Source organism: Cydia fagiglandana, chromosome 5, assembly GCF_963556715.1.
Source record: "Cydia fagiglandana chromosome 5, ilCydFagi1.1, whole genome shotgun sequence".
In the NCBI taxonomy this organism is placed as follows: Eukaryota; Metazoa; Arthropoda; class Insecta; order Lepidoptera; family Tortricidae; genus Cydia; species Cydia fagiglandana.
Window position 1 is genome coordinate 15328201 of NC_085936.1, and position 26317 is coordinate 15354517.

The 26317-nt window shown below is 36.4% G+C and overlaps 1 protein-coding gene and 1 long non-coding RNA gene across 2 annotated transcripts in view; one reads left to right on the plus strand and one right to left on the minus strand.

Moving 5' to 3' along the window:
* Positions 1-26317, plus strand: part of LOC134664571 (uncharacterized) — a 513832-nt gene that overhangs the window by 143551 nt on the left and 343964 nt on the right. The gene's annotated exons all lie outside the window — the stretch shown is intronic.
* The window catches only part of LOC134664547 (uncharacterized), a 131238-nt gene that overhangs the window by 10682 nt on the left and 94239 nt on the right, over positions 1-26317 (minus strand). The window contains exons 4-9 of the mRNA XM_063521251.1: positions 19222-19258; positions 14765-14815; positions 11213-11418; positions 10751-10870; positions 7978-8103; positions 7195-7341 (exon numbers count right to left, since the gene is read on the minus strand). Of these exons, the coding sequence (XP_063377321.1) occupies positions 7195-7341; positions 7978-8103; positions 10751-10870; positions 11213-11418; positions 14765-14815; positions 19222-19258 (687 nt within the window). The remainder of the gene's footprint in view (positions 1-7194; positions 7342-7977; positions 8104-10750; positions 10871-11212; positions 11419-14764; positions 14816-19221; positions 19259-26317) is intronic.

The window sequence follows — 26317 nt, forward strand, 5'->3', positions numbered from 1 at the left end:
GAACAATAGAAAGAGCTATTGTCGAAAAGTTTTCCGCGCATTGTTCGACAACAGAGGGCCTACCGCGAACCACGTTCGACGTGCTGCCTCCCTGTCACACTTACGTACGAATTTACACGCGCGACAGAGAGGCAACACGTCGAACGTGGTTCGCGGTAGGCCCTCTGACTTCAGGCTCTTTTAGTTGGAATATTAGTTATTATAACGTGATATACGACGTTCATCGTACATTGTTGACGTTAGGTTCTATATTATTTTTTCATCTCTATTACTGTTCGGAAATTTCACTCTTCTTATATGTAAGCACTAGCTGTTGCCCGCGACTTCGTCCGCGTGGAATCTTTATCTTCAACATTTTACATCTTTAGTACCTATAATTTTCATATCCAAGCAATGTTGAAATTAAGTACTTTTCTTTTTTAGCAAGTTGTATGAAGTTTTAAGTCAAGTGAATTTTGATGTTGGTTGCTGAAATTTCTTTTCCTGTATATGCCCTTATACAAAGATTCAAGTTCCGCACTCACAAAATATCTGATCTCCATACAAACTTTCAACCCTTTTCTCACCACCTTGGGGGATGATTTACAAAAATGCTTGAATTAGTTTTCTTGTATTTTAATTTAAAACCTTTTTACAAAGTTTCAAGTTCCTAGCTTAAAATAAAATTTGCACCCGAAGACGAACTTTCATCCCCATTTAAACCCCCTTAGGGGTTGAATTTCCAAAAACGTTGCAATCACTGTTTTTGAAATCGGCTATTATGCATTTCTAAGAAGTTTCAAAGCATTTGTAATGGATTAAAATTTTCAACCCCTTTTTAACCCTGTTAGGGGATGTATTTTACAAAACGCTGAAATTACTTTCCCTGTCTTCTAATAATATCCCTAAATACAAAGATTCAACTCCACCACTCGAATTTTTTTTGATATCCATACAAACTTTCAACCCCTTTTTCACCACCTTAGGGGATGAATTTTCAAAAACGCTGAAATTAGTTTTCTTGAATTTTAATAATATATCTTTTTACGAAGTTTCAAATTCCTAGCTCAAAAGAAAACTTTAACCCCATACAAACTTTCATCCCCTTTTTAACCCTGTTAGGGGATTAATTTTACAAAACGCTGAAATTACTTTTATTGTCTTCTAATAATATATCTAAATACAAAGATTCAAGTCCCGCTCTTGAAAAAATTTTTGATATCCATACAAACTTTCAACCCCTTTTTCACCACCTTGGGGGATGAATTTTCTAAAACACTGAAATTAGTTTTCTTGTATTTAAATTGGATACTTTTTTACAAAGTTTCAAGTTCCTAGCTTAAAATAAAATTTGTACCCGAAGACGAACTTTCATCCCCTTTTTAACCCCCTTAGGGGTTGAATTTCGAAAAACGTTGCAATCACTTTTTTTTGTAATCGGCTATTATGCCTTTCTAAGAAGTTTCAAAGTATTTGTAATGGATTAAAATTTTCACCCCCTTTTTAACCCTGTTAGGGGATGAATTTTACAAAACGCTGAAATCACTTTTCCTGTCTTCTAATAATATCTCTAAATACAAAGATTCAACTCCACCACTCGAATTTTTTTTTGAATTCCATACAAACTTTCAACCCCTTTTTCACCACCTTAGGGGATGAATTTTCAAAAACGCTGAAATTAGTTTTCTTGTATTTTAATAATATATCTTTTTACGAAGTTTCAAATTCCTAGCTTAAAAGAAAACTTTAACCCCATACATACTTTCATCCCCTTTTTAACCCCCTTAGGGGTTGAATTTCTCAAAATGGCTTCTTATCTCTTGTACACTTTTTAAATGCAACCTGGTGTGCAAATTTCAACTTTCTGGCTTTTGTAGTTTCGGCTCTGCGTTGATGAATCAGTTAGTCAGTCAGTCAGGACACTTGCATTTATATAGATAGATCAACGATAAGCAATGAACCTATGATTGTCACTACAGTCATTTTATTACATTTTGTATGTTTTGCGAATCACAGAATGCGTATTCGTATAAAATATGGGATTATAGAGCCAAGGACGCTTTTTATTTTGGCCAACCAAAGATATGTATTGTCTGTGCGGAAAGAGAAGAGTCGTGGAATGTATGGGGCCCAATACATTCTACGACTCTTCTCTTTCCGCACAGACTCTATGGTACCTAAGTGTTCGCACATATTTGTATTTTTTTAAGCTGTCTGAATCTTATTTAAGAAAGGCTAAAACTTACATTTCGACGACATTACAGAACGAGTAGTGGAGTCTACTTAATAGGGAATGATTCAAACAGAGCATCCACCACGTGGAACAATTTATGTGAGAAACGCTCGTACGTCTATTTGACTAAACGAATTATAGGTACACGAGAAGCGGACGTGTGGTCGCCCTAATCCAGTTTGTTTTACATAATATAATTAAACAAAATAAACCTCGTTTGCTGCTGGGTACGTCACGGTATGGAGCTTATCAAATCAATTAACTCTCAACGTTCCATGATAGTCTGCCCTAGATAGATAATATAATGTAGCTCCCTCATGGCCAGACTGACTGCAGTTCTTTGTACTGAGCGAAACGAAGTTAAGTCTAGTTATTGGAAATCAGAAAGCCATTTAAGCTTAAAGTTTCTTTCTTTTTATTTTTTTAAGAATAAGTTGAGCGCATTTCTTTCAAAGCTGAAATGGTCTATAATGAGGTGCCCAATAAGAAGTAGGTATCAGTGACTGCTACTTATTAAAAGTTAAAAGCAATAATAGTTTTAACATGTTTAACAGATAAAAAATTTCTAAGATAAAAATTTGTTTTTATAGATGGTCAAGCAAATCTTGTCAGTAGAAAAAGGCGCGAAATTCAAATTTTCTATGAGACGCTATCCCTTCGCGCCTACATTTTTCAAATTTGCCGCCTTTTTCTACTGACAAGATCTGCTTGACCAAGTTTATCAGTAATTTTCAGTTTTTGAACGTTGTATTATGAACGTATACGAGTATATGTTAGTTTTTTTTTTAATAAAGGCCATTTTGGAACATTATCTGAGATTATACTATGCAGTAAAATTTTATGGGCAATCTCTAACAAAATCAATTTGGTTGATTGAATTAAGCCCCATTTAGAAGGTACAAGAACTTGCACGGAATATTCGATACATTGCTAACTACATAGTGCAATGAATTTAGTCGATCGACCCAATACTGCAAGTTCTTGAATCATCTAAATGGGGCTTAAGAGAGGTTCAAAATTTGTCCGTCATATTGTTAGAGCTATCAATAACAGAGGCGTGTTACAACACGGACAACCAGTGACATAATCCGCCATAACCGTATTGCCTAGTGAAACACTTCAATAGGGCTCATTTAGATGATGCGAGAACTTGCATGCGAGTTTCATTACATTGCGGGTTTTGATCGGTCAGTTGAATTGGACGTAACCAACAGTCCGCAATGTAACTCAAATCACATGCGAGTTCGCGCGCCGTCTAAATCAGCCGGCCTAGCCAAGGTTACAATCGCTATCGCTTCGACAACGAAAACCATTATGTCTCTCTATCACTCTTCCATATTAGTGCGACAGTGACAGTTGCGTTTCGATCGCTACGGAGCGTAAGCGATCGGCATCTTGCCTACGCGGCCAGCCCTTAATTAACTCAGAGCGATCGAAAATCCGGCTAAGTGAAAACGTATCTTAACAGCCAGTAAACGGTTACGAGAGCTCCTAACCACGGCACTCTATTTTTATCACACCCTGGTCATAAACGTAGATTAAACCTTTAATGTTACCTATTCGGATCATATTGCAGGTATGGGGCCAATCTTGACGAGATCGTGACAACCCTAATGTGCCCGTATGTATAGTTACACCAAGAAAAGTCTGCAACGATTTAGATAGCACACGCAGTGCAAGTGTTATTTTAACGCTAAACCTGTATGAAAAAAACGATCTCTGAATCGCAAACTAAAAGTAATTCATTTTTACATCTCACTTCTAAAACAAATATGCCTTCAATCTTATTTAAAGTTACAGTTTTAAATTACGTCAAGTGTAGCGTAGAAATACACTTCAAAATTGTTAAATTTTTTATTATTTTATTTATTTATTAACATAAAATTATACAGCTTATACAGATACAATGTCCCACAAAACAGTTTACACGGTTTGACTGTGGGATCGTGCAGTCTCTACTCTCTTATATTACATTAAAGTTTACATCTGTCATTACTAATAATGCTCAACAATTACTAAATGTGATTTACAAGGTAACTATGCAGCTTTTTACCAAATTTTACTTTATTGACTTCCTGTCTGATGTCAGAGGGCAGGCTGTTGAGTATGTAGGGAAGGCGTTTATGAAAACATCTATCGCCGTAGTAATTTTATTAGTAACCCTCGGCATAACAAACTTGCCCGCAAAATATTTACTTATAGTCATGTTTAGCAATTTTAATTCGGTATTCGAATTCTAGTTGACAGACGAATTGCCCTAATGGACACAAGCTGCTGATACCCATGACCAGCTACAAGTAGGTAGAAAGTAGGTCGGCGATAAAGCGATAAAGAAAATGGGACGCATATAACAATAGTCCTTTTATTTGTTGTCCTTTTAACGAAAATGCACGTGGAATAGGCACTACCTATATGTGTTCTTATCACGTAAATAAATCCTGTTTTTATTCGGAAATAAAGTCAAAATAAACCAATTTACCGCCTCAGCAGAGATTTCAATTCAACTCTAGGTTCTAGGTCAACCCACACATCCTGTTAAGCTACCTCTAGGTACAAAAACATGTGATCGCGGTAAATATTTTGTCATCAATTTATAATTGGAATCGGCCGCCCGGTTATAATGTACCTAATGTGTGTTACGACCATGAATTATGTGTTGAGTCGTCCGTGTTTATACATAAGCTCTTAAAGTGACATTCCATTTCCAACTGCAGCTGCAATACTGTTCATTTTACTATGGAAATTGACAATGACAGCGACCCGTTTCCATAGTAAAATGAACAGTATTGCAGCTGCAGTTGGAAATGGAATGTCACTCTTATACGTATCATAAAGCTTATAGAGCTCAAGTGTAGTAGCGCCGCTTGTTTAAAAAAAATTACAATCAGATCTCTTACACTAAAAAACGCATTTAACTGATTTGCAAGACCGAAATGATCCCATAAGTGTTCCGTGAACAAAGTTTTGTACGGAACACTAAAAAACACTACTTTGTTACAAACATTTCTCAAAGGAGAAAATCTCAACGACCGATGTCACGGTCGACCTTTCTGTCACCCCTATATCTATAATTACCATCACTGCCATCACTCTGCGAACGGACTGCAGGCTAGCTTCGATGACACACTCTCCATCAACTATTCGAACTTTGAGATACGTCAGTTTATAGATCTAGAAACACTCTAGAAACGATATGGATTAGATATTATGTCAGTGTGAAATGTGACGTTTCTTCAAACAATAACGTTACTTTTGATACTGATACATCTAATCCATATCGTTTCTAGATCTATTAAATTAATGAGATATTATCGAATCAATCATTTTAGCGGATGGCGCTGGAGCTGATATACGGCGTTGCATGAACAAGAGATTTCCTTTGGCAGGATTGGTCCTTAGGATCCAGGGATGGATTCAAGAAGTGGAGCCACCGAGATTTTTGATGAAAATTTTGGGGGGGGGGGGGGGGGGGGCTCTCAACTTGATCTTGATATCTGTATCATTTAAGGTCAAGTTTGGTATCGTTTCCGTATAAATCGGGGGTGCCGAATTCATTTCTGATATCATAATGACACCGTTCCGAAGTAAAAACACATAAAATATGAAAAAATACTTTTTTTTTTAATTCCTCTTCACGCTTAAACTGCTGAACAAATTTAGTTAAAATTTGGTACAGAGATAGTTTTAGTCCCAGGGAATAACATAGCATACTTTTAATCTTAATAATCATCCCTTAAGGGTGTGAAAAGGGAGGAGGAAATTTGTATGGGGATTCAATAACCGCTGAACCGATTTAGATAAAATTTGGTATAGAGATCGTTTGAGTCCCAGGGAAGAACGTAGGATAGTTTTTATTCCAAAAAAAAAACCTTAAAAATGAAAGGTAAGGTGTAGGATTGTATGGAAAATCAATAAACGCTGAACCGATTCTTAAATCTCCACTTCTTAAATCCATCCTTGAGTCCTAAGGACCAATCCTGCTAAAGGAAATCTCTTGTTCATGCAACGCCGTGGTTGACCTTTTTTTGCTCTGAGCAAACACAACTATTTGAACAAGTTCCACAATAATGGTCCGAAACTCGCAAGCGAATTCTAGCTCGATCTACATTATGATAAGTATATGAGTTTTGAGAGGTCTGTTAGTGGTAGTCTACGTAAAATATTCAACCCTTCACTTCTGACGAAAGACTTTCATTCGACGTTTCCTTAGCAAGGAATGATTATCCTATAATGTAAGTACACAACGTGGATCTATTACGGACGCTGATGAAAACAAATTTACATTGAAGATAAAGTTGTTTGCTACGAACAAAGCTAAGCAAAGAGTTATTATAATAAATTAACATTCGGTAGTCTGTTTGCATTCATAAATAAATAGACTGAAAGGGAACGGCGCCAGACTGGGTCTATAAAACTTAAGTATGTATATATTTTTTTCTGTGAGGCGTTCATTTTGTATTATGTGTTTTCAAATACATAAATAGTTTTACGGCATTTTATTCTGAAATTTTTTTTTGTTAATTTTATATTTAAGTACCTACCTAATTGTTCTTAATGTCTGTTTTGTTTGTGCCTTAGAGAATATAACCAACGGAGTGGTCATTAACAGGCGTTCTCCTCTGTCGAAAATAGGCGGTCAATGGTCAACGACATGTCAACCACATGTATGGACTGACATTTATCTGACATGGCTATGTTTACGCTAGTTACGTTACGTACCTATACATTTAATGTGCCCCTCCTCCGCAAAAAACGGCAGACTATTTTGTACCGAAAATTATAGACATAGCGTCTCCGTTGGTTATATCCTCTAAGGTTTGTGCCTATTATGGTACGTTCTGTGAGTACCTATTGTAGTTTGTTTTCAGTGTTTTTATTCACGTTGGTGGCCGGATCAGCTATATCTATGTAGGGTATGTGTCTGAGGACCTTATATTTCCCAGAATATATAGTTGGCTTCTCTGTACCAACAGTTCAGTTACCTTGTTAGCTTGTTCCATCAGCATACTCCTAAGCTTCTCCTGCTGTGCCGTTTCCTCGGCTCGAACGTTCTGCGAATAGTGTGCTCGTAGGTAGTCGATGTTGAATTTAATCTCCTGGAGAAACGCGATGGCTTCTTCCTTGGTCATCTGGATAGATAAAACAATGTTAGAGTTCTGTTTTCAAACCTAACTAAACTGTTTCCAGCATCTTGTAAATTTTTGCGATTCGCGGTATTGTGAATAATTCTGATTTAATTTGATTCAAATTTAATTGCGCTACCAAATATTAAACTGTCATGAAATTGGGTCAATCCCATTATTCGAGCGTTTATTACGAATCACTTTCACATATTTTGATAGCATTTCCAATTTTCCAGTGTAAAAGTATATGACATCCACCAAATAACTAAGAGTTAAAAATACGCAGCCAAGTTTTAAAAAATGAGGCCGTTGAAACGCTTGATCCAGTTTCGGGACATAAACAATTTTATAAATGTTTCGAGCTAACTGTATTGCGGAATTTCAAAACCAAAGAATCATTTCACTTTAAAGCCAGTACACAAAATTTATCCAACCACTGCTGACGCTCACAGCTCAACTAAGTATACCTATCAATATATTCATACCTTTATGTTTGCATAAAATAGCCGGTTATCAGCCCGGGAATCACGCACCGTTAATCGCTAATGCAAACATTTGTGGTTTTGCTAATTTTGTTGGAGAGTAATTTCTTTCAGGCTCAATACCACATGTGGAATCTTTTAGAGTTTCATTCAGACTTACCATTCCTTCCTGCAGGAACTCTTCGATTGCCGCGGTCACTCCGCGCTCGTCTCCCGTCCAAAACACGTACTCTGCCATGTCGAGAGGAGAATACTGAACGCCGGCGTACGAAGCGTAATGGTCAATCTAGAAATAAAGACCAATATAAATATAAGCAGTGGTGGCCGAGTGGATATGACGTCTGACTTTCAATCCGGAGGTCGCGGGTTCAAATCCTGGCTCGTACCAATGAGTTTTTCGGAACTTATGTACGAAATATCATTTGATATTTACCACTAGCTTTTCGGTGAAGGAAAACATCGTGAGGAAACCTGCATACATCTGCGAAGAAATTCAAAGGTGTGTGACGTCTACGCCTCGGCTAGTCTGTGGCCATGAGTAAGCCCATTCATAATAAAAGAAAAAAACAAGGTGTATGTGAAGTCCCCAATCCGCATTGGGCTAGCGTGGGGACTATATAGCCCAAGCCCTCTCGCGCATGAGAGGAGGCCTGTGCTCAGCAGTGGGACGTATATAGGCTGAAATGATGATAAATATGGCGACATTGTTCATTTAACGGGTAACTAAAGTAAGGTTATCTATTATACATAATGAATCAGGTCCGACGTCAAGGGAAAAGCATGAAGAACTCGACTTCTTCGACGTAGGCTGGTGGAAATCTGGTCAAGAGATCCGATAACGTAGATGGAGAAGAGGATGATTTCAGCTCAGCAGTGGCATACTCCAGACAAAGTATATTCTAAAGTCTAAAGACCCGAAGTCTAAAGAACTTATTAGGAATGAGTACCTAATTAATCTATAAAATTTTAATAAGAGTTTAACGAACTTTAGAGAGTTTCATATTACTTACAAGGTTCTCAATATGACATATTTTTTATTTAAGCAAAACCAGTTTTTTTTCTCAAACAGAAAGGTTGAAAAGTAAGGTTAATTTAAAACTACGCACAACTCAATTAACTCTTTGAGCGCTAGGTCACATTTATTTGCTCGTCTAACGTATCCCCTCTCAATGTCATGAAGTATTTGAACTGCAATGCCTACTTAGATAACCGCAATTACGGGTTACTCAGACTTTGATCAATTTTTCTATCCAATGAGCAATAAAATTTATGAAAGCCACGTAATTACGCAGATACCTATATTATATTAAGCAAAGGAAAATTATCTCTGGAAACTTTGGCCATCTATGAAGCCGACTAAATCACAACATAAAACAAAGACAAACAATGAACCGAATTTCATAAAGATCTGACTATACCTAGACTTAATAGGGATTAGGCACATGATTAATATGACGTATTCAGTAATTTAATTTTGAACCCAAAAACAAAACAGTTCAACTATGTTTATTAGAATTCTGTCTTCAGCTCCCGCCGTGATAATATGCAATTCGTTATAATAACTAATCTGTAGTCATCTCGACTACATATAGGTATATCGACACTTAATCAATAAAATAAATAAATAAATGAAACATTCATGGCCCAATGGTCGACCATTCGTACGTGGCTGTAAAAACTTTATTACTGCTCTGCTCTATGGTTAAGAGATAATAACTTGCTTGGGATATTTGTCGCAACCTGGACTACTTAAGGGGAAACACTCTTCTTCTTCTTCCTCGCGTTATCCCGGCATTTTGCCACGGCTCATGGGAGCCTGTGGGGTCCGCGTGACAACTAATCCCATGATTTGACGTAGAGACTAGTTTTCACGAAAGCGACTGCCATCTGACCTTCCAACCCAGAGGGTAAACCCTTATTGGGATTAGTCCGGTTTCCTCACGATGTTTTCCTTCAACGATAAGCGACTGGTAAATATCAAATGATATTTCGTACATAAGATCCGAAAAACTCATTGGTACGAGCCAGGGTTTGAACCCGCGACCTCCAGATTGCAAGCCGCACGCTTTTACCGCTAGGCCACCAGCGTTTGGAGGGAAACACTATAAAAAGTAATAAATTAATGATAGTATACTCTGGCACCGACTCTATCCACTTATAGGTCTTCGTCTAAAAACGAATCGTGTCAAGTTACTGTCTCAAGTTTAAGTTAAACGCTCAGTGAACTCAACAGCCGATAAAATTGCCGCGCTCAATTTGACCTACTCTGCCTGGCGACTTTGACACAAATAACAAGGTCCCTATAGTTATATAATTGCTCTAATCCATAAGGGAGGCTAATCCTGATTAATGTTACGCAATTTGTGGGTTTTCCTTGAATTCCAACGACGTGTTAATACACGTAAAGGATATTAATAAATCCAATTTGTCTTTACGATGTCGCTTAATAGATATTTTTTTTACTTCTCATGAAACCTTCAATATTTTTTGGTAATATTTACGTTACAGTAGTGGGGTATTATAAAAGGATTGGAAAACCGTTGAACTCACGTATTTTTAGCCACTCTCGCGACATGTTTCGCAGAGTCCATGCAATTAGTTCACATTATACCTCGGCGGTCCGCGTACTGTCGTATAATACGTCATACAGGGCGCGGGATCAGGTAACCGTAACATTACTTTAACTAGGTACATACCTAACGACAGTTTAAATTCGACATCTTCTTCAGTCGGTCCCTCAATACTGAGGATCGTGACATCATATCCTTCTGTTAAAGACCAGGTTCCTCCATAGAGTTCTGTTCCCCGCCAAGTGCAATCCTCGTGCAGTTTTGATTGCATAGGTGCCCCAATCTGAGGTCTCATGCCTTCAACTTTACCCAAATTCGAAATAGATTTTTTTTATTTAATTTTATTGATAAGAAGGAGCTTACATTGTTTTTAGTTTCCTTGGTAATGTCGGCGTTGAAGGCGCGCCGGATGGCAGTGTGGCCGTCCTTCTGGTTGTTGGTGGCCGTGCCCGGCTGCACCAGCCGAGCCGCTCCGTGGAATACCTGGGAGAAACAACACATTTTTAGGAGTTACTATTTTACTAGAGAGAGAAGATTACTAAAACTACTATTCTTATTTTTAGTACCAAAATACCAAAACACGTATGTTAAATTCTGCATCAGAGTCATTTAATTTGATCGCATTGATTGTAATTAAATAACATTACTATTGTGTTATACCTAATTAGTAACATCCTCGCCTGCGGGCGGATTACTTAGGCGGAATCGTGTCAACTGCGTTAACATACAAGCGTCACAATATGGTTCACACATTCAGAAGGATCTTGGTTATCTTTAGTAACACAGCTATCTCTCCTAACCATTAGTCTAGGTATATTTACTCACCTTAGTAGTGACCTCCTCGCCAGCAGGCGTAGTCGCGTCAACCACACTGACATGCGAGCCCTCTTGAACCATCGTGCGGTGGACGCCCTCGGAAGGCACGTCCAGTTTCGCCTGAGCATGGACGATGGGCTTCTCTCCTGGCGCCGCGTCAGCCGAGGCGTGCTGCTCCAATCGAGAGATCAATTCACCGTTGGATTTCACTGCATCTGAAAATACGATAATGTTTAGTATATTGAATGGATTATACTCGTATAACAATTTTGATAGAACTTTTATGTTTTGGTCTTATTGTACAAAAGGGTTTTGGGTGATTTTTCAAGTGGGTGATTAGATACTGTTAATACGATTTCAATTTATTAGAACTACCTACCACTAGCTACTACTAAAGTGAAAGACTGCCTTTACAAACGTTTATAACGTGATTTGTAACCGCTGCACGTGATAACAAGAATACGTGATGCATGATACTGCAGACGATGCAAGCGCAACCATCCTATTCAGCCTGGACATCCCTACTCCCTACTTCCATACTAATATTAATAAATGCGAAAATGTGTCTATGTGTTATCTGTTCATGCTTAAAGGTCATCCTTGGCCATTCTTGAGAGAGTCATCTCTCGCTAGGGGCCGCGCCCGGTCTGAAGCGTCCGACATGTCATTTTCTATGGCGGCTGATCGGTGATCACTGATCACGTCATGCTTTCCATAGAAAACGAAGCGCCGGAAGCTTCGGCCCGGCCCCGGCCCAGTCAAGCGTGAGTGATCCGTAAACGGTCGAACCGATTTATATGGAATTTGATATAGATATAGTTTGAGGGGAAGGACATGGGACAGTTTGGGATGGGATCAGTTATCATCATCAGTCTATGCAGACGAAGGCACGGGCAGACGCTGGAACCTTCGTAAATATACTCGTACAATCATTGAAAGCCAGCCATGTGAACATAAAAGTGTCGGTACGGGTCACTGAAAGCAAATTGATTATTGTATCCAAAAATACTCAAACATAAAATGGTTTATTTCTTCACGACTTTCCTTTTGAAGAGAATTTCAAAACAAAACAAACTGATAACAATATAATTTTCTAAGACATGTTTATCTTTCATTTTTGACAAGCCAAATACAAATGATTGTAATTATATGTTGCGATGTTGATTAATAAATAAATAAATAAATAAAATAGATACGTAAATGGCAAATGTTTTGAAATGACTTTACTGCACTTAATAAAACTACATTTAACGACATGACGTACCGTAAATTCCTAACGGCACAACCGTTTTATTCACCCCCGAAAAACGTAGTGATCGGCAATAAATGACCTTATATAAGAAAACGGCTCAATTTTTTAACAAAGTTTAATCTTTTCAGTGCACATGGCCTGTTAGCGCGTTGAGTGCTTCGTCGAATTTTCCACAATAATATACATTTGGAATAAATATAATAAGCTTGTTACACACAGCTGATGCACTGCTGCGAATTTAATATTATGTAAGTTTAGGCGTTTTAATACTAGGTAGTGTAGGTAGTCTTACATTTAATGGGCGTGTCACAAGGAGTGACCGTCAGTGCCCTTTTTTGGTAAATCAAACCATAAATTAGTTTTACTGTTTACAGTAAAACTAATTTAAGAATAATCATAGATAATCGCATCGCTCGCATAATTTAAATCATACTTGTACGCGTACTTATGCCTTATTGACCTTTACATTTAATCAAATTAAGTGCCAAAAATATGTATGCACGACCTTATTGCTCATATAGTAGAGTGTAGGTACATATTTCTGGCACTTTGTCCGTATATATATTTAATACCTTGACTGTATGTGTACATTGTTAACAAAGTAGCCCGTGGGCGTACTAGCACATGCCAAGCCATTATCAGTGTTAGCATAACAACCTCGCTATAACGTGACACTATCAATCCTCTATTATCAGAGAGGGTTCGAAGTGTTCCGATAAATTGCGTAACTTGTTTTTGTCTGATAGATATAAAATTGGAAGCACGAGGTGGGCGATGCCAGGAACTCATCAGGGACATTCTGCCGTATTCGAACTTCAAGATATTCACAAGAGACGACACGTACTAGATCCATTCTAGATACGTTATAGTTTAGATATCAACTAGTTCTCTTTTGCAGCGCAATTCGGGCAACCGATGTCACTTTTACGTTAGATAGAGTAAGATATCTATTAGATGTGAATTGGATCTCTAAGTCATAACCTGTGGAAATCTTTCAAGAATATCTCCAGAATCGCGCAAATGTCAAATTTGACAGGTTAGATCTTAAACATATCGTTATCGTATCTTAGTGATGTCTAAAAGATATCTAATAGATGTCTATTTCAAAATCCGAATCGAGCCCTATGATTGTATTGTAAACGAGATATTATGTAGGTATTTATGTGTTATTGAAGTCTAAAGAATGTGCTCATTTGCCTGGCGCGAGGCGGAGTCTTACTCGTGGAACATTGTCGATTAGTGTTTGGCAAAGTAGATTAAGTCATACATTTCTAAAGCAACCATTAAAGTGCTCTAAACACTACAAAATGAGTACAGCTTTTCATTATGTAGATGAGTCTTTCATATAAGGAGGACTATAGTCGACAAAAACGTTATAAAAGTGGCCTACACTACGTGACCTGTACGGATAGTTGTTTGTCTACGTGACAGCGTGATAAAACGGTGTACATAATTTTCAATCCCGCGGTGTTAAAAAGTCACAGTTATTTTATCACTTCGAAAAAAACATCCATATTACGCCTGCTGGGGCCGTAAACGCATCGCTTGACATCCCATTTAATATTAAAAGATCACTATTTTGACGCCACGGGTTAACACACGACAAACGTACATTTTCATACATAAACTGCGAAAATCACAACATTTCTATTTGGCTTAACCGGCTCAAAATGTAGTGGTAGCTAACTTAACTGAGGTAATACATAATTAATCATAGGTAATAAAGCTCCGCTACACGTTCATTGAACTTCGTCTAAATGAAGAGATTAAAACTTGAAGCAAAGTTACGAACGCTATTCGTTACGACATGGATGCCTGAGCACACATTAATTTCGCGTTAAAATAAATTACTTTACGTGCGAGTAGTTTAGCACTTGGCAGTACAGACCTATATAATAATAACTCACACCGAGTATACTTACTGGATATTTCTGGCTTGGGCCTTTAATTGCAAAGATCGGATTAAATCTCCAAACTTTATTTTTAAACAAAATTTTATGATATTCATTTGTCATTGCAGGGAATGCAACCTCAAGTTAGCCTGACGCTTATTTTATAATAGTTACATAAATTGACTTATAAAATAACCAATATGTCCCAAATCGACCGGGAGGCCCATTATGATTTATAAATCTGTTATTGATATCATTATTTCTTTTCATTTATTCATCGTAACGCATTAGCTAATGATACGACTCAAGGTTGTATCAAAACAAGAAAAATTTTATCAAATTTTGACACAGAATCGAGCACCGTTGTCGCGACAACGGCAACGTGTCAAAGTAGGTAGATACAGGTTTGTTACTCACCGAGACTGTGATATTCAATATGCGAAGCATGTTCTATCTTGCTGGGTTCACCTAAAAAAAAAATCATTTAAGGCTTAATTTAAGGCGTACGGCGTAAGGTATCTGTACGCTAGCGTGCGCGTAGCAAATAACTTAAAGGAAAAGTAAATATCGCACACGCACAGATGTTACGGGCATTCTGCTTAGTGACATGTTGTGCGCAGTCGCGATGTAAGTATTTCATATTTAAATCAAATTGATAACACAATTTAGGTACTTCTTTGAACTTTAGAACGAGCACTTTAAACTGTGGTTGGTTAATAAATAATAATAAAACAATATTAATAACATAAAAATTTGTCTAAAAGGGCTTCTGCCAAAAATCCGGGACTCTATGGCAAGGAAAAGCAAATAAAACATTATAATTTACAAAGCCCAGTATGGTCATAATCCACACAAAATAATGTTATGTTCTTCAGTATAAGAGCGGTAGTAAAACTGCTCTACTATCACAATAAAATTACAGGTTAATAAAATACTGCCGTTGCCGTAATTCAATCTCTATTACCCATTCTCTATTATACACAATGGGTAATGTCTATCCTGGTTGCTTTTATCTCTGGCTTAGTTGAAGTAAGATGCTGTGTGGGCGTAAAGATAGCTCTGGAGATAGGCGAGATTAAGGGAATTGATACTTGCCTGGGTATTACACGCTTATACGGGGTGAAACTTTATTCGGTGCACAATATATGGTTTTTTCGGTTCCTTATGTTAAAATATTTGTAACACGACTTTTGTGATATAAACTAGACTAGGTACACTAGTCTTGAAACATTCAAAACTTAATATCTTAATTCGACTTCATCTGTCACCTTTAGGGTGTCCATAAAGTTCAAAGTTCAAATATACTTTATTCATGTAGGCCTAGCAACAAGTACTCATGATAAGGTCAAAACTTTTAATTTATGATCCACTTTGTACCTTGTCACAGTGATAATAGTATGAGGTCTCTAGCGACTTTCATATTGATTGTCACTCTGACAACGTACAAAATGAGTCATACATTAAAACTTTATATTATATAATTACCAATCGTTAATTTTCTGGAAGCACCTAATTGATAATAGGTATCCCCAGATATGAGCAAGACGAAATAATTAATGAAACTGAGTTAATGAAGTTTGTTTTGCATTAGCGAAACAAACCATACTTAACTGAGGAGGGTCTTTAAGTCCTTTTGCAAAAACACTACTCAACTATAAGTACTTATTCACTAGATAAGTTTTATCCTGTATATAATACCGGTATTGGAATCTGCTTCAATTATTTTGATAAATATTATTTTAATGAATGTGTACCATAGCAGAATGATTGTGAGGAGATGAGAGAAAGATGTTCTGACAAGCCGACACAAAAGAAAGGGCAGATACTATTAATTTGGTAGCCTTTGAATAATAGAATTACATATACTATAGGTATACAGAATGAGTAGCTATGTTATAGTTTAGTAGGTACACGTAGTAGTTATAATCTTATGGTATAAGTATTGATTAGATTTAGGTAAAAAATTGAATTTTATGCTTTTAATCTAAATCTTACCCGATGAATAAAATTCTAATAGGATTCGTAACAATAGTTTTACTTATTATGAATTGCCTGAGACAACGAGATTGCTTTAAATATTTTTTTTTCGACGCTATGCTGCTCTTGATGTAGGTGGGCGGTTATAGGATTAAAAACTTATGCCAACTGGGAAACTTTAAAAGGACACTAACCTTAACAGTATAACTGCATACAAGACAGCGTGTCAACAAAAGGGATGTGGACTGTGATAAAAATAAATCAAATCAGGGGCAAAATAAAGCACTAGAAAAGTATAGGAAAAAAGTAACCCCAGTAATTTTTTGACACAATTTTTATTTAATACCTACAGTGGGAAGATTTACAAAGGGAAGATTTACCGTATTGTATACATGTGCTTATATTGAACATCGTATGCCTGACATATCTATGTTCCACACTCCATTGTGGCTTATTGTTTGGGAAAAACAAAAAATGATTTGTCTTGTCAGTCAAACACCCTATTCAAGGTGACAAAAGACGGAAAGGATTATATTAAAGTCCTTGAATGTATTGGAATGTCGATAACGTGTGATTGATCAAATTCCATGATGATTTGAACGTGTGATTGATGATTATCTTTTGAATGTAGATTTTTATTGTTCGCTTAGTTTCTCTTTAAGTTATGGAGAGTAGCGGTAGCGGTACTGATAAATCCACTACTTGACGCTAGATCTGATGTCAACTACGAAATATCCCGCGTTTTGGTCAGAAAACTGATGTATGGATAGTTAACACTCTATCCTTACTTATTTCTCCATGGTTAATGGGACAGCTTGGATAAAGTTATGTCTTGTATTATAGGAGGAGAGAAATGGAGGCCAAGGGTAACGCACTAAATTATTAAACTAAGAGAGAGAGAGATTGTGAGATCTAGACTACTGAAACTTACGAGATCTACTTAATTATGTACTGTTTTACTTAGCTAAGGCGCATTAAATTCTCGTATTCTCATTTCACCTCTGAAGATTTTAACGATGTAAGTACGCCTTACTGATTATTAAGCATTCTATTTTATGAACCAGAGCTTTTCATATTATACAGGTTGTCCCAGAAATCGACGTCAAGCCGTAAACGGATGATAGACCAAGTCATAACATTTATCATAAAAATACAAAAAAAAAATCCAACTCATGTTCTTTAAAAATTATGGTCACTTTAAAAATTCACTAAAAAATCCACACCCTGTAATAGTTTTTTAACTCTTGTTACTACAAATTCCATAATTTATTCTAATTTTTTTATTATTGTGTAATCTTGAATAATTACAGGGTGTGGATTTTTTAGTGAATTTTTAAAGAGACCATAATTTTTAAAGAACATGAGTTGGATTTTTTTGTTGTATTTTTATGATAACTATTATGACTTAGTCTATCATCCGTTTACGGCTTGACGTCGAATTCTGGGACACCCTGTATTATATTCAATATCCATCCTTTTTTGTATGCTACTTTTGTCAACTACCCTACATTTTTAATGAAATCGTTATCCAAAGTTACCTGAGCCAAATAGCTACCTGGTCGGCTGTTTCAGTAGACCCCAAGTTTTCTTTTCTTTTGTACAAACTTAACAGCAACATTGCTTCTTTGTTTATTACTACACACAAAGTTGTTTTCCGACTGCATTGATAAGTTGGTGAATCGCCAGGCCTGACCAAACAAGCTAAGCTGTAAATATTTACTGCGGGCTGTTGCTGAAACGACTTTGTCTTGAATTTCAAAGGCACATTTGAACAGGTTTTTAAGGATGCTGGATTAAGTTTCCAAAAAAAATTAATGTTATCATCATCATCATCATCATCATCATCATCATAATTAAAGAGCATCTGCCGTATTCGAACTTCAAGATATTCACAAGAAACGACACATACCTACTAGATCCATTCTAGATACGTTATAGTTTAGATATCAAATAGTTCTCTTTTGCAGAGCAATTTGGGCAACCAATGTCACTTTTGACGTTAGATAGAGTAAGATATCTATTAGATGTCAATTGGATCTTTAAGTATCCTGTGGAAATCGTTCAAGAGTATCTCCAGAATCGCGCAAATGTCAAATTTGACAGGTTAGATCTTAAACATATGGTTATCGTGTCTTGGTGATGTCTAAAGGATATCTATTTCAAAATCCGAATCGGGCCCCATGGCTCTTCTCTGTGGAGTATGGGCCAGTTTTCGCGGTCCTCGGCCAGTTTCTTCAGGTCCTTGTAAGACACGACATTTGCTTTTGCTTTTAGTTGTTATGTATAAGATGCTCATGGTTTTCCTCTTCTTCTTCTCGCTTTTGCCTTCTAATATTGTTTTTAAAGAAAGTGTCGTGTCTTATCAAGTGACCTATCATTTTGTTTTTGATGTAATAAGGAAAATACTTAACCATTGAAGTTTTCATTCATTGAAAAATACTTGTAAGAAATAGACAGATGCCTATACATTTCCATTTTTTCGACGACAGCTCTGTTTTGTCTAGCCTACTCGTAGCAACATCTCATAAAGGCAGGTTACTTTAATTTTTGTTTGTAAGCATAAATGTTTTAGAATTAAGTTAAAATCATGTTTTTATTTATAAGATTTTTCAATTTGTGGAGTTGTGCGTTTGTTTGTATACGCGAATGAATGTCCCAAATTATATTTAAAACGAATTAATTTTTAAATGCGGGTTTTAATTGGTTTATTGGCTAAATTAATTGAGAATGTTAGTTTATATTACAGTATAAATATTGAAATAAACTCAGTAACAAGTGTGATATAATGATGTCATTTAAAAAAGTAAATAAACGCCCACATAACAAATTACTTCAAGTAAACATTTCACCGCTTATAAACTATTCACTAGATATTATATACAGAGAGATAAACTCACCAGCCTTTAGCTTTTCTAATTCCTCCACAGGCACATCCTGTAACAAAATAATTTATACTATTAACATTTTTATCGACCCTTCGTTATATTCATCTACAACAATTGAAATAATTATTATGACAATGATAACATATTAGTGGCGTTCTTAAATTTTTAAACGGTCACGAATAAAATATAAGAGTAAGGTATCAGATCAGATAGGGGCCCACAGATTACCAGTTCGCCGGACGATAACGGCCTGTCGGTTGTTCGGAGCTGTCAAATTTTGCTTTTAACTGACAGGCCGATATCGTCCAGCGGACTGGTAATCAGTGGGCCCCTTAGTAGGTAAAAGTGCCTGTAAATAAATTTTAACATCACATTTTTTTAAATTACAGGGTAAAGAAAAATACCGCTTCGGGCTGATTTCAACTCCATTTGAGTTCAATTTTCCTTTAATTTAAAAGTTTGTGACGTCGCTTGCAGCCGTCTCTGCTTCATTAGTGATCGGTAACAATATATATTTTAATTTCATGGCAGCGTTGTTGAGTTAAAGGAATCTGTGAAGTAAATTCAGCTGAAATTATTAAATAAGGTGGTGAATCGCCAGGCCTGGCCAAAAAGCTAAGCTGTAAATTGAACCTAAATGTTACTTTACTTTAACTCGACTACGCTGTTTATATGATCTGTGACGCTGTCATGAAATGGCATGAATGGCAACGGCATATATCAACTATCATAAATTAAAACACCTATCACGCCCATAAATAAAATGCGAAATTATTTTCATTTATATGTTAATAATATTATATACAATGTATCGAGCTAGCCAATTTGCATAAAAAGTATCCAATTAATTTCTCATACGACATTGGCCTGGGGCATATAATTAAAATTAAAACAAGCCAACGAAAATATCTGGTATCGCTCAAACGTTTGTTCAGTTGCGACTTTGCAACTGTTGTTACAATAACTAGAGTTGTTGTTAAAAGACTTACTAGAATCAATAGGGACTGAGTGACATGGAATAGGTAAAAGAGAATCAGTATTTGCCACGTAACAAGACCGTACCCCATGCAACAAAAAGACTTTACCTACTAAATTAATTAAACAAGTATCCTCAAGGTATGTAGCTTTATATAAATGTGACATATAAGCCATTAAACATATTTCATAAAAAAAGATTGAAGGTATGAAAGCAGAGGGATGTGGAAAGAAAGGAAATCAAGAAAAAAGTAAATGGACTATGTGCGAGACGGAATAATAAGATGAGATAAAAAAGTGTGAAAGAAAAAGACTTGCTTCGCTACGCCGATCATAAATAAATGAGACGGGGGCCATCGAATGATGATGACATTTTAAATTGTGTACTTAAAAGATATTCATTCATTCATTCCTTCACGACCTATTTTCCAATAAGTATCTCCACTTGAAATAATAATAAATAAATAAATAAATAAATATTATAGAACATTCTTACACAGATTGACTAAGTCCCACAGTAAGCTCAAGAAGGCTTGTGTTGTGGGTACTCAGACAACGATATATATAATAGACAAATACTTAAATACATAGAAAACACCCATGACTCAGGAACAAATATCTGTATCATCATACAAATAAATGCCCTTACTGGGATTCGAACCCAGGACCATCGGCTTCGCAGGCAGGGTCACTACCCACTAGGCCAGACCGGTCGTCAAATAAAAAGAAATAAAAAGAAATTATAGTTGGTCAAACAACTTTTTCATTAGAAAAAGGAGTGAAATTCAAATTTAACCATAGAAAATTTTAATAACCCTTAGCGCCTACATTTTTAATATTGCCGCTTTTTTCTATGACGGAAATGGCTTAATAGATTATAAAATATTTTTTGAGAAAAAAAAAATATTTCTAAAGTATCTACGCTATGTACCTCTGTGTGATCCTGTCAATACTCATATATCATATCAACACGCCCAGTCACGTCACTCTGGTTTGGTGAAGGTCATGGTTCGCCCTCGCTCGCGCCACTAACAATAATTGTGAGGGGGCAGATGGGAGCCTCACCAGGATGATGGAAGGTAATCAAAGTCGGGAACCAGGGCGATGATGGGTATTTATTAATTATATAAAAAGGCACCTGTAACAATACAGGTTACGTGTTAACAGATAGGTGTGTATAAAAATACTTTCGTAATTCAGAAGGTTAGAAATCAAATAACTTACAATATGTGCCTTGGTGATGATGTAGATATATATCTGGAAGGTGTGCAGGGCCACAAAACGAGCACTATACTGAACTGCACGCACTTATGAATTATTACGTTTACTAATAAAAATCACACTTAAACGGTCGTGTTTAGAAACTTGGGAAGTACAGTCTGTTAGATTAAATGATGTTTATCGATCAGAGTATGTGATCGAACTGAAAATAAAAATCATTGAATGGAATTTGGAATAGGATTTGAATTTCAAAAAGGAATTTAGAATTTGTATGGTGCCAGAAATAGTATGAAGGTCGATAGTGTAACGCTTCGTTACACGCACCGTTACACTACCGGGGTCGCCCTGGAAGGGAAAATCCTGGGGCTTATGGCCAAAGGATTTTTCCGTAATGTAAATATAATGTAATGAATATGGGTATGAGTGATAAATTTAGAAGGTGGGGATGTTATATACAATGTTTATCATACAAGAGAGGCGATTTAAACATGCATACCAAAGGTCATTCATACATCATCTTATAAAATTTTGGTTAATTGTTTAACCAAAATAAGTTTCAATAGAGTACTCCTTTAAGTAGAGGACGTACTCATTAAATCGCTCTCCATTAGTATTAAGGCTTATTAATCAGTAACCACCCGCTGAATATTAATGAATCTAAATATAATATCTACAATAATGTGTACCTACAAAGAGTACGATTGTTGAAATTTATTCAACAAAATAATGCCGTATGGAATGTAGGATTACTACAAAATATCATAAGATAATTCCTTAATGGAATTAATAAATGTACTGTACGGTACGTATGTACCTAAGTACGTAAATATGAACGTTATGTCAAGGGAAGAAATATATAAATAAGTATTGTTCTAACTCTGGTAGGGTTAGCTTTGAATAACGTTATATGAACGTAATATAACGTTATATAAATTAAATAGTATAAATGAACGTATAAATTCGTACTAAGTAGGTATGTACGAAATGTAATGAGTCCGAAATGTATAATGGGGATGAGATATAATTATAAATGTATAACATTATATACAATATTTTACAAGTTAGGAGCTTAGGAGAAAAGTAGCTAAGTTTGAGCCAAATAAGAATCTAATTAAGGAAAAACAGTATATTATTTATTTTAGAATTTTGGGGAGAGGTTTAAGGTCTCTAATATGCCATCGTCCGAGCATTTTGCCGGACATGTCTTGTAGGACATATACTAAGGGTGATATTTTTTTTAGGATAGAACATTTAATAAACTTGGGTGCAAGTTTAGCAGAATAGTGTTTAGGAGAATTACTAATTGCGTAATTTCGTTTCCAGACGATGTCATTTTCGTTGAATTCGAAATGTTGGTGATGTTTATTATACGATGAAGAATTGGTTTGGTGCGCTCTCCAAAGACGGGCTTGTACTTCGGAGAAGACAGGCTGGAGAAGACCAAGATTATCAGCGTATTCGTCTCTGGGCGCGAATATAATATCATCTGTGAGATCAGATTTATCGTATGCTGATCCACATGTGACTAATTCGCGACCAAATACAAGGAAAGAAGGAGTATAATTTGTTGTTTCATTTACGGAAGTATTAATAGCAAATTGTATCTTATGTAGGTTGATATCCCAATTCCTGTGGTCATCCTGTATGAATGAGGATATTGCTGTGGTAACAACTTTATTATATCTCTCCACGGGATTTGGTTGGGCGCATTTAATTGCGCAATAGTGTATTTTTGGGATCTGATAGGAGTGGAATAAATCCGTTGTCTCTTGACTAACGAATTGAGGACCATGGTCAAGAATTATGGTCTGTGGGATTCCGTACACTAGGAAAACTAGGTTTTCTAGAATATGAACGATTACTGATGACGTAGCACGTTTAATCGCAAAGAGGAGGCAGTATTTTGAAAAACAGCAAGTAACGACAAAGATGAATCTGTTGTGTTTTAGTGTAGTAGGCAAGGGGCCGATCAAATCTATTGAAATGCATTGAAAGGGTCGAGAGCATTGCTTAGGTTTACCCATTAGGCCAAGTTTTAGTTGGGTTTGGTGTTTGCAAGCTAAGCAAGTCTCGCATTTGGCAATAAAATTTGAAATATCTTTGTACATTCCTGGCCAAAAATATTTCAATTTAACTTTATTGTATGTTTTAAATGTTCCGAAATGAGCGCAAGTTGGGGTGGAATGATTTTCTGTGATAATGGGTATTCTGTACTCTAGTGGGATAACTTCTTTCCAATTATACTCAGATTGGAGTAACGAAGGGGTTTTTGAGTATCGGTATAATTTATTATTATGTATTATGTAATCTGGAGTGGTGTTGGGGTTAGAACTGCATTTAGCGTAGATATTATTATACCAGTCGTCATTGGTATTAGAACTATTGTAGTTAATAACGTCTACTGAAGGTAAGCGTGATAAAGCGTCAGGGATTAGATGATCTTTACCACGTTTATGTTTAATTTCGAAGTTAAATGTAGATAGACGAATACTCCAGCGGGCTAGACGTCCGGTTGGATTATCTAGATGGAGAAACCATTGTAATGCGGAATGGTCTGTGTAGATTGTGAACTTTAAGCCGTTGTCAAGATAGCAACGCCAATGTTCTAGGGCTAGTAAGACACTTAAGAGTTCTCTTTCTGTAATTGAGTAATTTCTTTGGGGACCAGTTAGGGATTTGCTCATATAAGCAATGGGTTTCTCAACGCCATCAAATTCTTGGGTCAGCATGGCACCGATGCCGAAGCTGGATGCATCACAGTGGACTGCGAAGGGTTTTGAGAAGTCTGGGCAAGCAAGAACAGGGGTAGAGACTAGAGCTTCTTTAATGGATTTAAAGGCATTGTCTTCTAGTGATGTCCATTTAAATGGTGGTGCTTTTTTGGAAGTGGAGGTAAGTTTAGTTAGTGGTGCAACCTTTGTGCTGAAATCGGGGATAAAGCGTCTATACCAACTTGCTGTACCTAGGAACTTTTTAACTTCTCGAGGAGTTGTGGGAGGTGGGATGTTAAGTATTGCCTTAACCTTGTCAGGATCTGTTTGAAAGCCGTGTTCATTAACTATGTAACCAAGATATTTAAGTTCTTTTTTGAAAAATGAACACTTGGGGAAGTTTATAGTAATGTTGGCTTGTACTAGCCTTTGGTAAACTTTATTAAGTAAAGTGATGTGTTCATCGAAAGTATTACTTATGATGATAATATCATCTAAGTAGGTAAATACTGAGTTATCAAGGTTGTCAGAAGGGAATAACGCATCCATAAAGCGTTGTTGTGTAGCAGGGGCATTAGTCAATCCAAAAGGCATTACGCGAAACATGTACATGCCTTTTGAGGGTACATGGAAACTAGTTTTAGGTCTATCGGAAGGGCGTAGGGGTATTTCCCAAAATGCTTTTGCTATGTCTATCGATGATAGATATTTAGCATTTTTTAGATTATCTAGAATGTCAGAAATGAGTGGGAGTTTGTAGGCATCTTTGCGCGTAATCGAATTTAGTTTACGGCTGTCGATGCAAAAACGCCACGTTCCATCTTTTTTAGGAGTTATTATGACAGGGTTTAGCCATGGGCTTTCACAGGGTTCGATAACATTAAGCTTTAGCATTTCATCAACTTCTTTGCATAAAGCTTTTTGTTTCTCCGGAGAAAGCCTATAGCATCGCTGTTTGATTGGTGGATGGTCACCGGTATCTATGTGATGTTCAATGAGGTGGGTTCGTCCTAAGGGTTTGGTTTCTGTTGAAATATTTTTAAATTTTTCAATAATAGTATCTGAAATTAACTGTTGAGTTTCAGAAAGGTTGTCATAATTAGTGATGTGTTGGTCGCAGGTGGAAATAACTAGGGTATCTATATGTTTATCAGAATATGACGTTATGTCAGGTAATATGTGGGGAGCTATATTGAATTTTCTCCAAAAATTTGTGCCTAGAATCAAGGGTTGCTTTATAGTAGGGATAACATGAGCGGTAATAATAGCCACAATATTTTTGTACGAAATTGGTAGTTGAATTGTACCAATAGAGTATATAGGGTAGCCGTCGGCTACAGAGCCTACGACTTTATGGTCGTAATTTATGGTAAAATTGTGGGATAAGATAATTTTATGGGAATTATTTCCGAAAATAGTTAAAGCACTGCCACTGTCTAAGAGGCCACATAAAGTTAAATTATTTGTCTGGATGTTGACATAAGGTCGTTCATCGTATGGATCTTGAGTGAAAAGTGCTGATGTAGTATTGTATGATGACATAAATAATTTAATGGTATCTAACCATTGGTTCCATTCTGTAGCAGTAGTTTTATTTAAGTTACTTTTCTCCTTTATGCGTTTTTTGGAAATTTATGGCAAACTGTACATTTTGCAAAAGTGACATTTTGTTTGCCACAGCGGAAGCATACTATATTTTTACTTGTACAAATATCTAAAGAATGATCGTTTGTTCTGCAACGCGGACAGGAGTAACGTAACGTAGAAGGTGGTGCTGTTACAGTATGGACCGGTTTATTAAATGGGAATGGTGGTATATACGGTTGGGAAGGGGGGGTATGGTTAGAATCTTGTTGAATGTTGGTATAGTTGCTAGAGCTATAAGTAGAGGTAGTATTACAGCTTTCGTACCATTTGCACGATTGGAATAATGTGTCTATAGACGTAACATCTGTAGGAACTAATCTGGAACTGTAATAAGGGCTCATGTTTCTACGGAGGATATCTATTTTTTGTTTTTCAGAAAGGGGTTCATGTAATTTGGAAAAGAGGGCTTCCATGGCTGAAAAATACATTATTATTCGTTCATGTTGTTTTTGTTTACGGGAATGTATATTTTGTAGTAAGTTGTGGTCATGGTCATGCAATTCGAAATCTTTTAAGAAGTGGGTTTTAAATGATTTCCAATCTGTAAGGGTTGT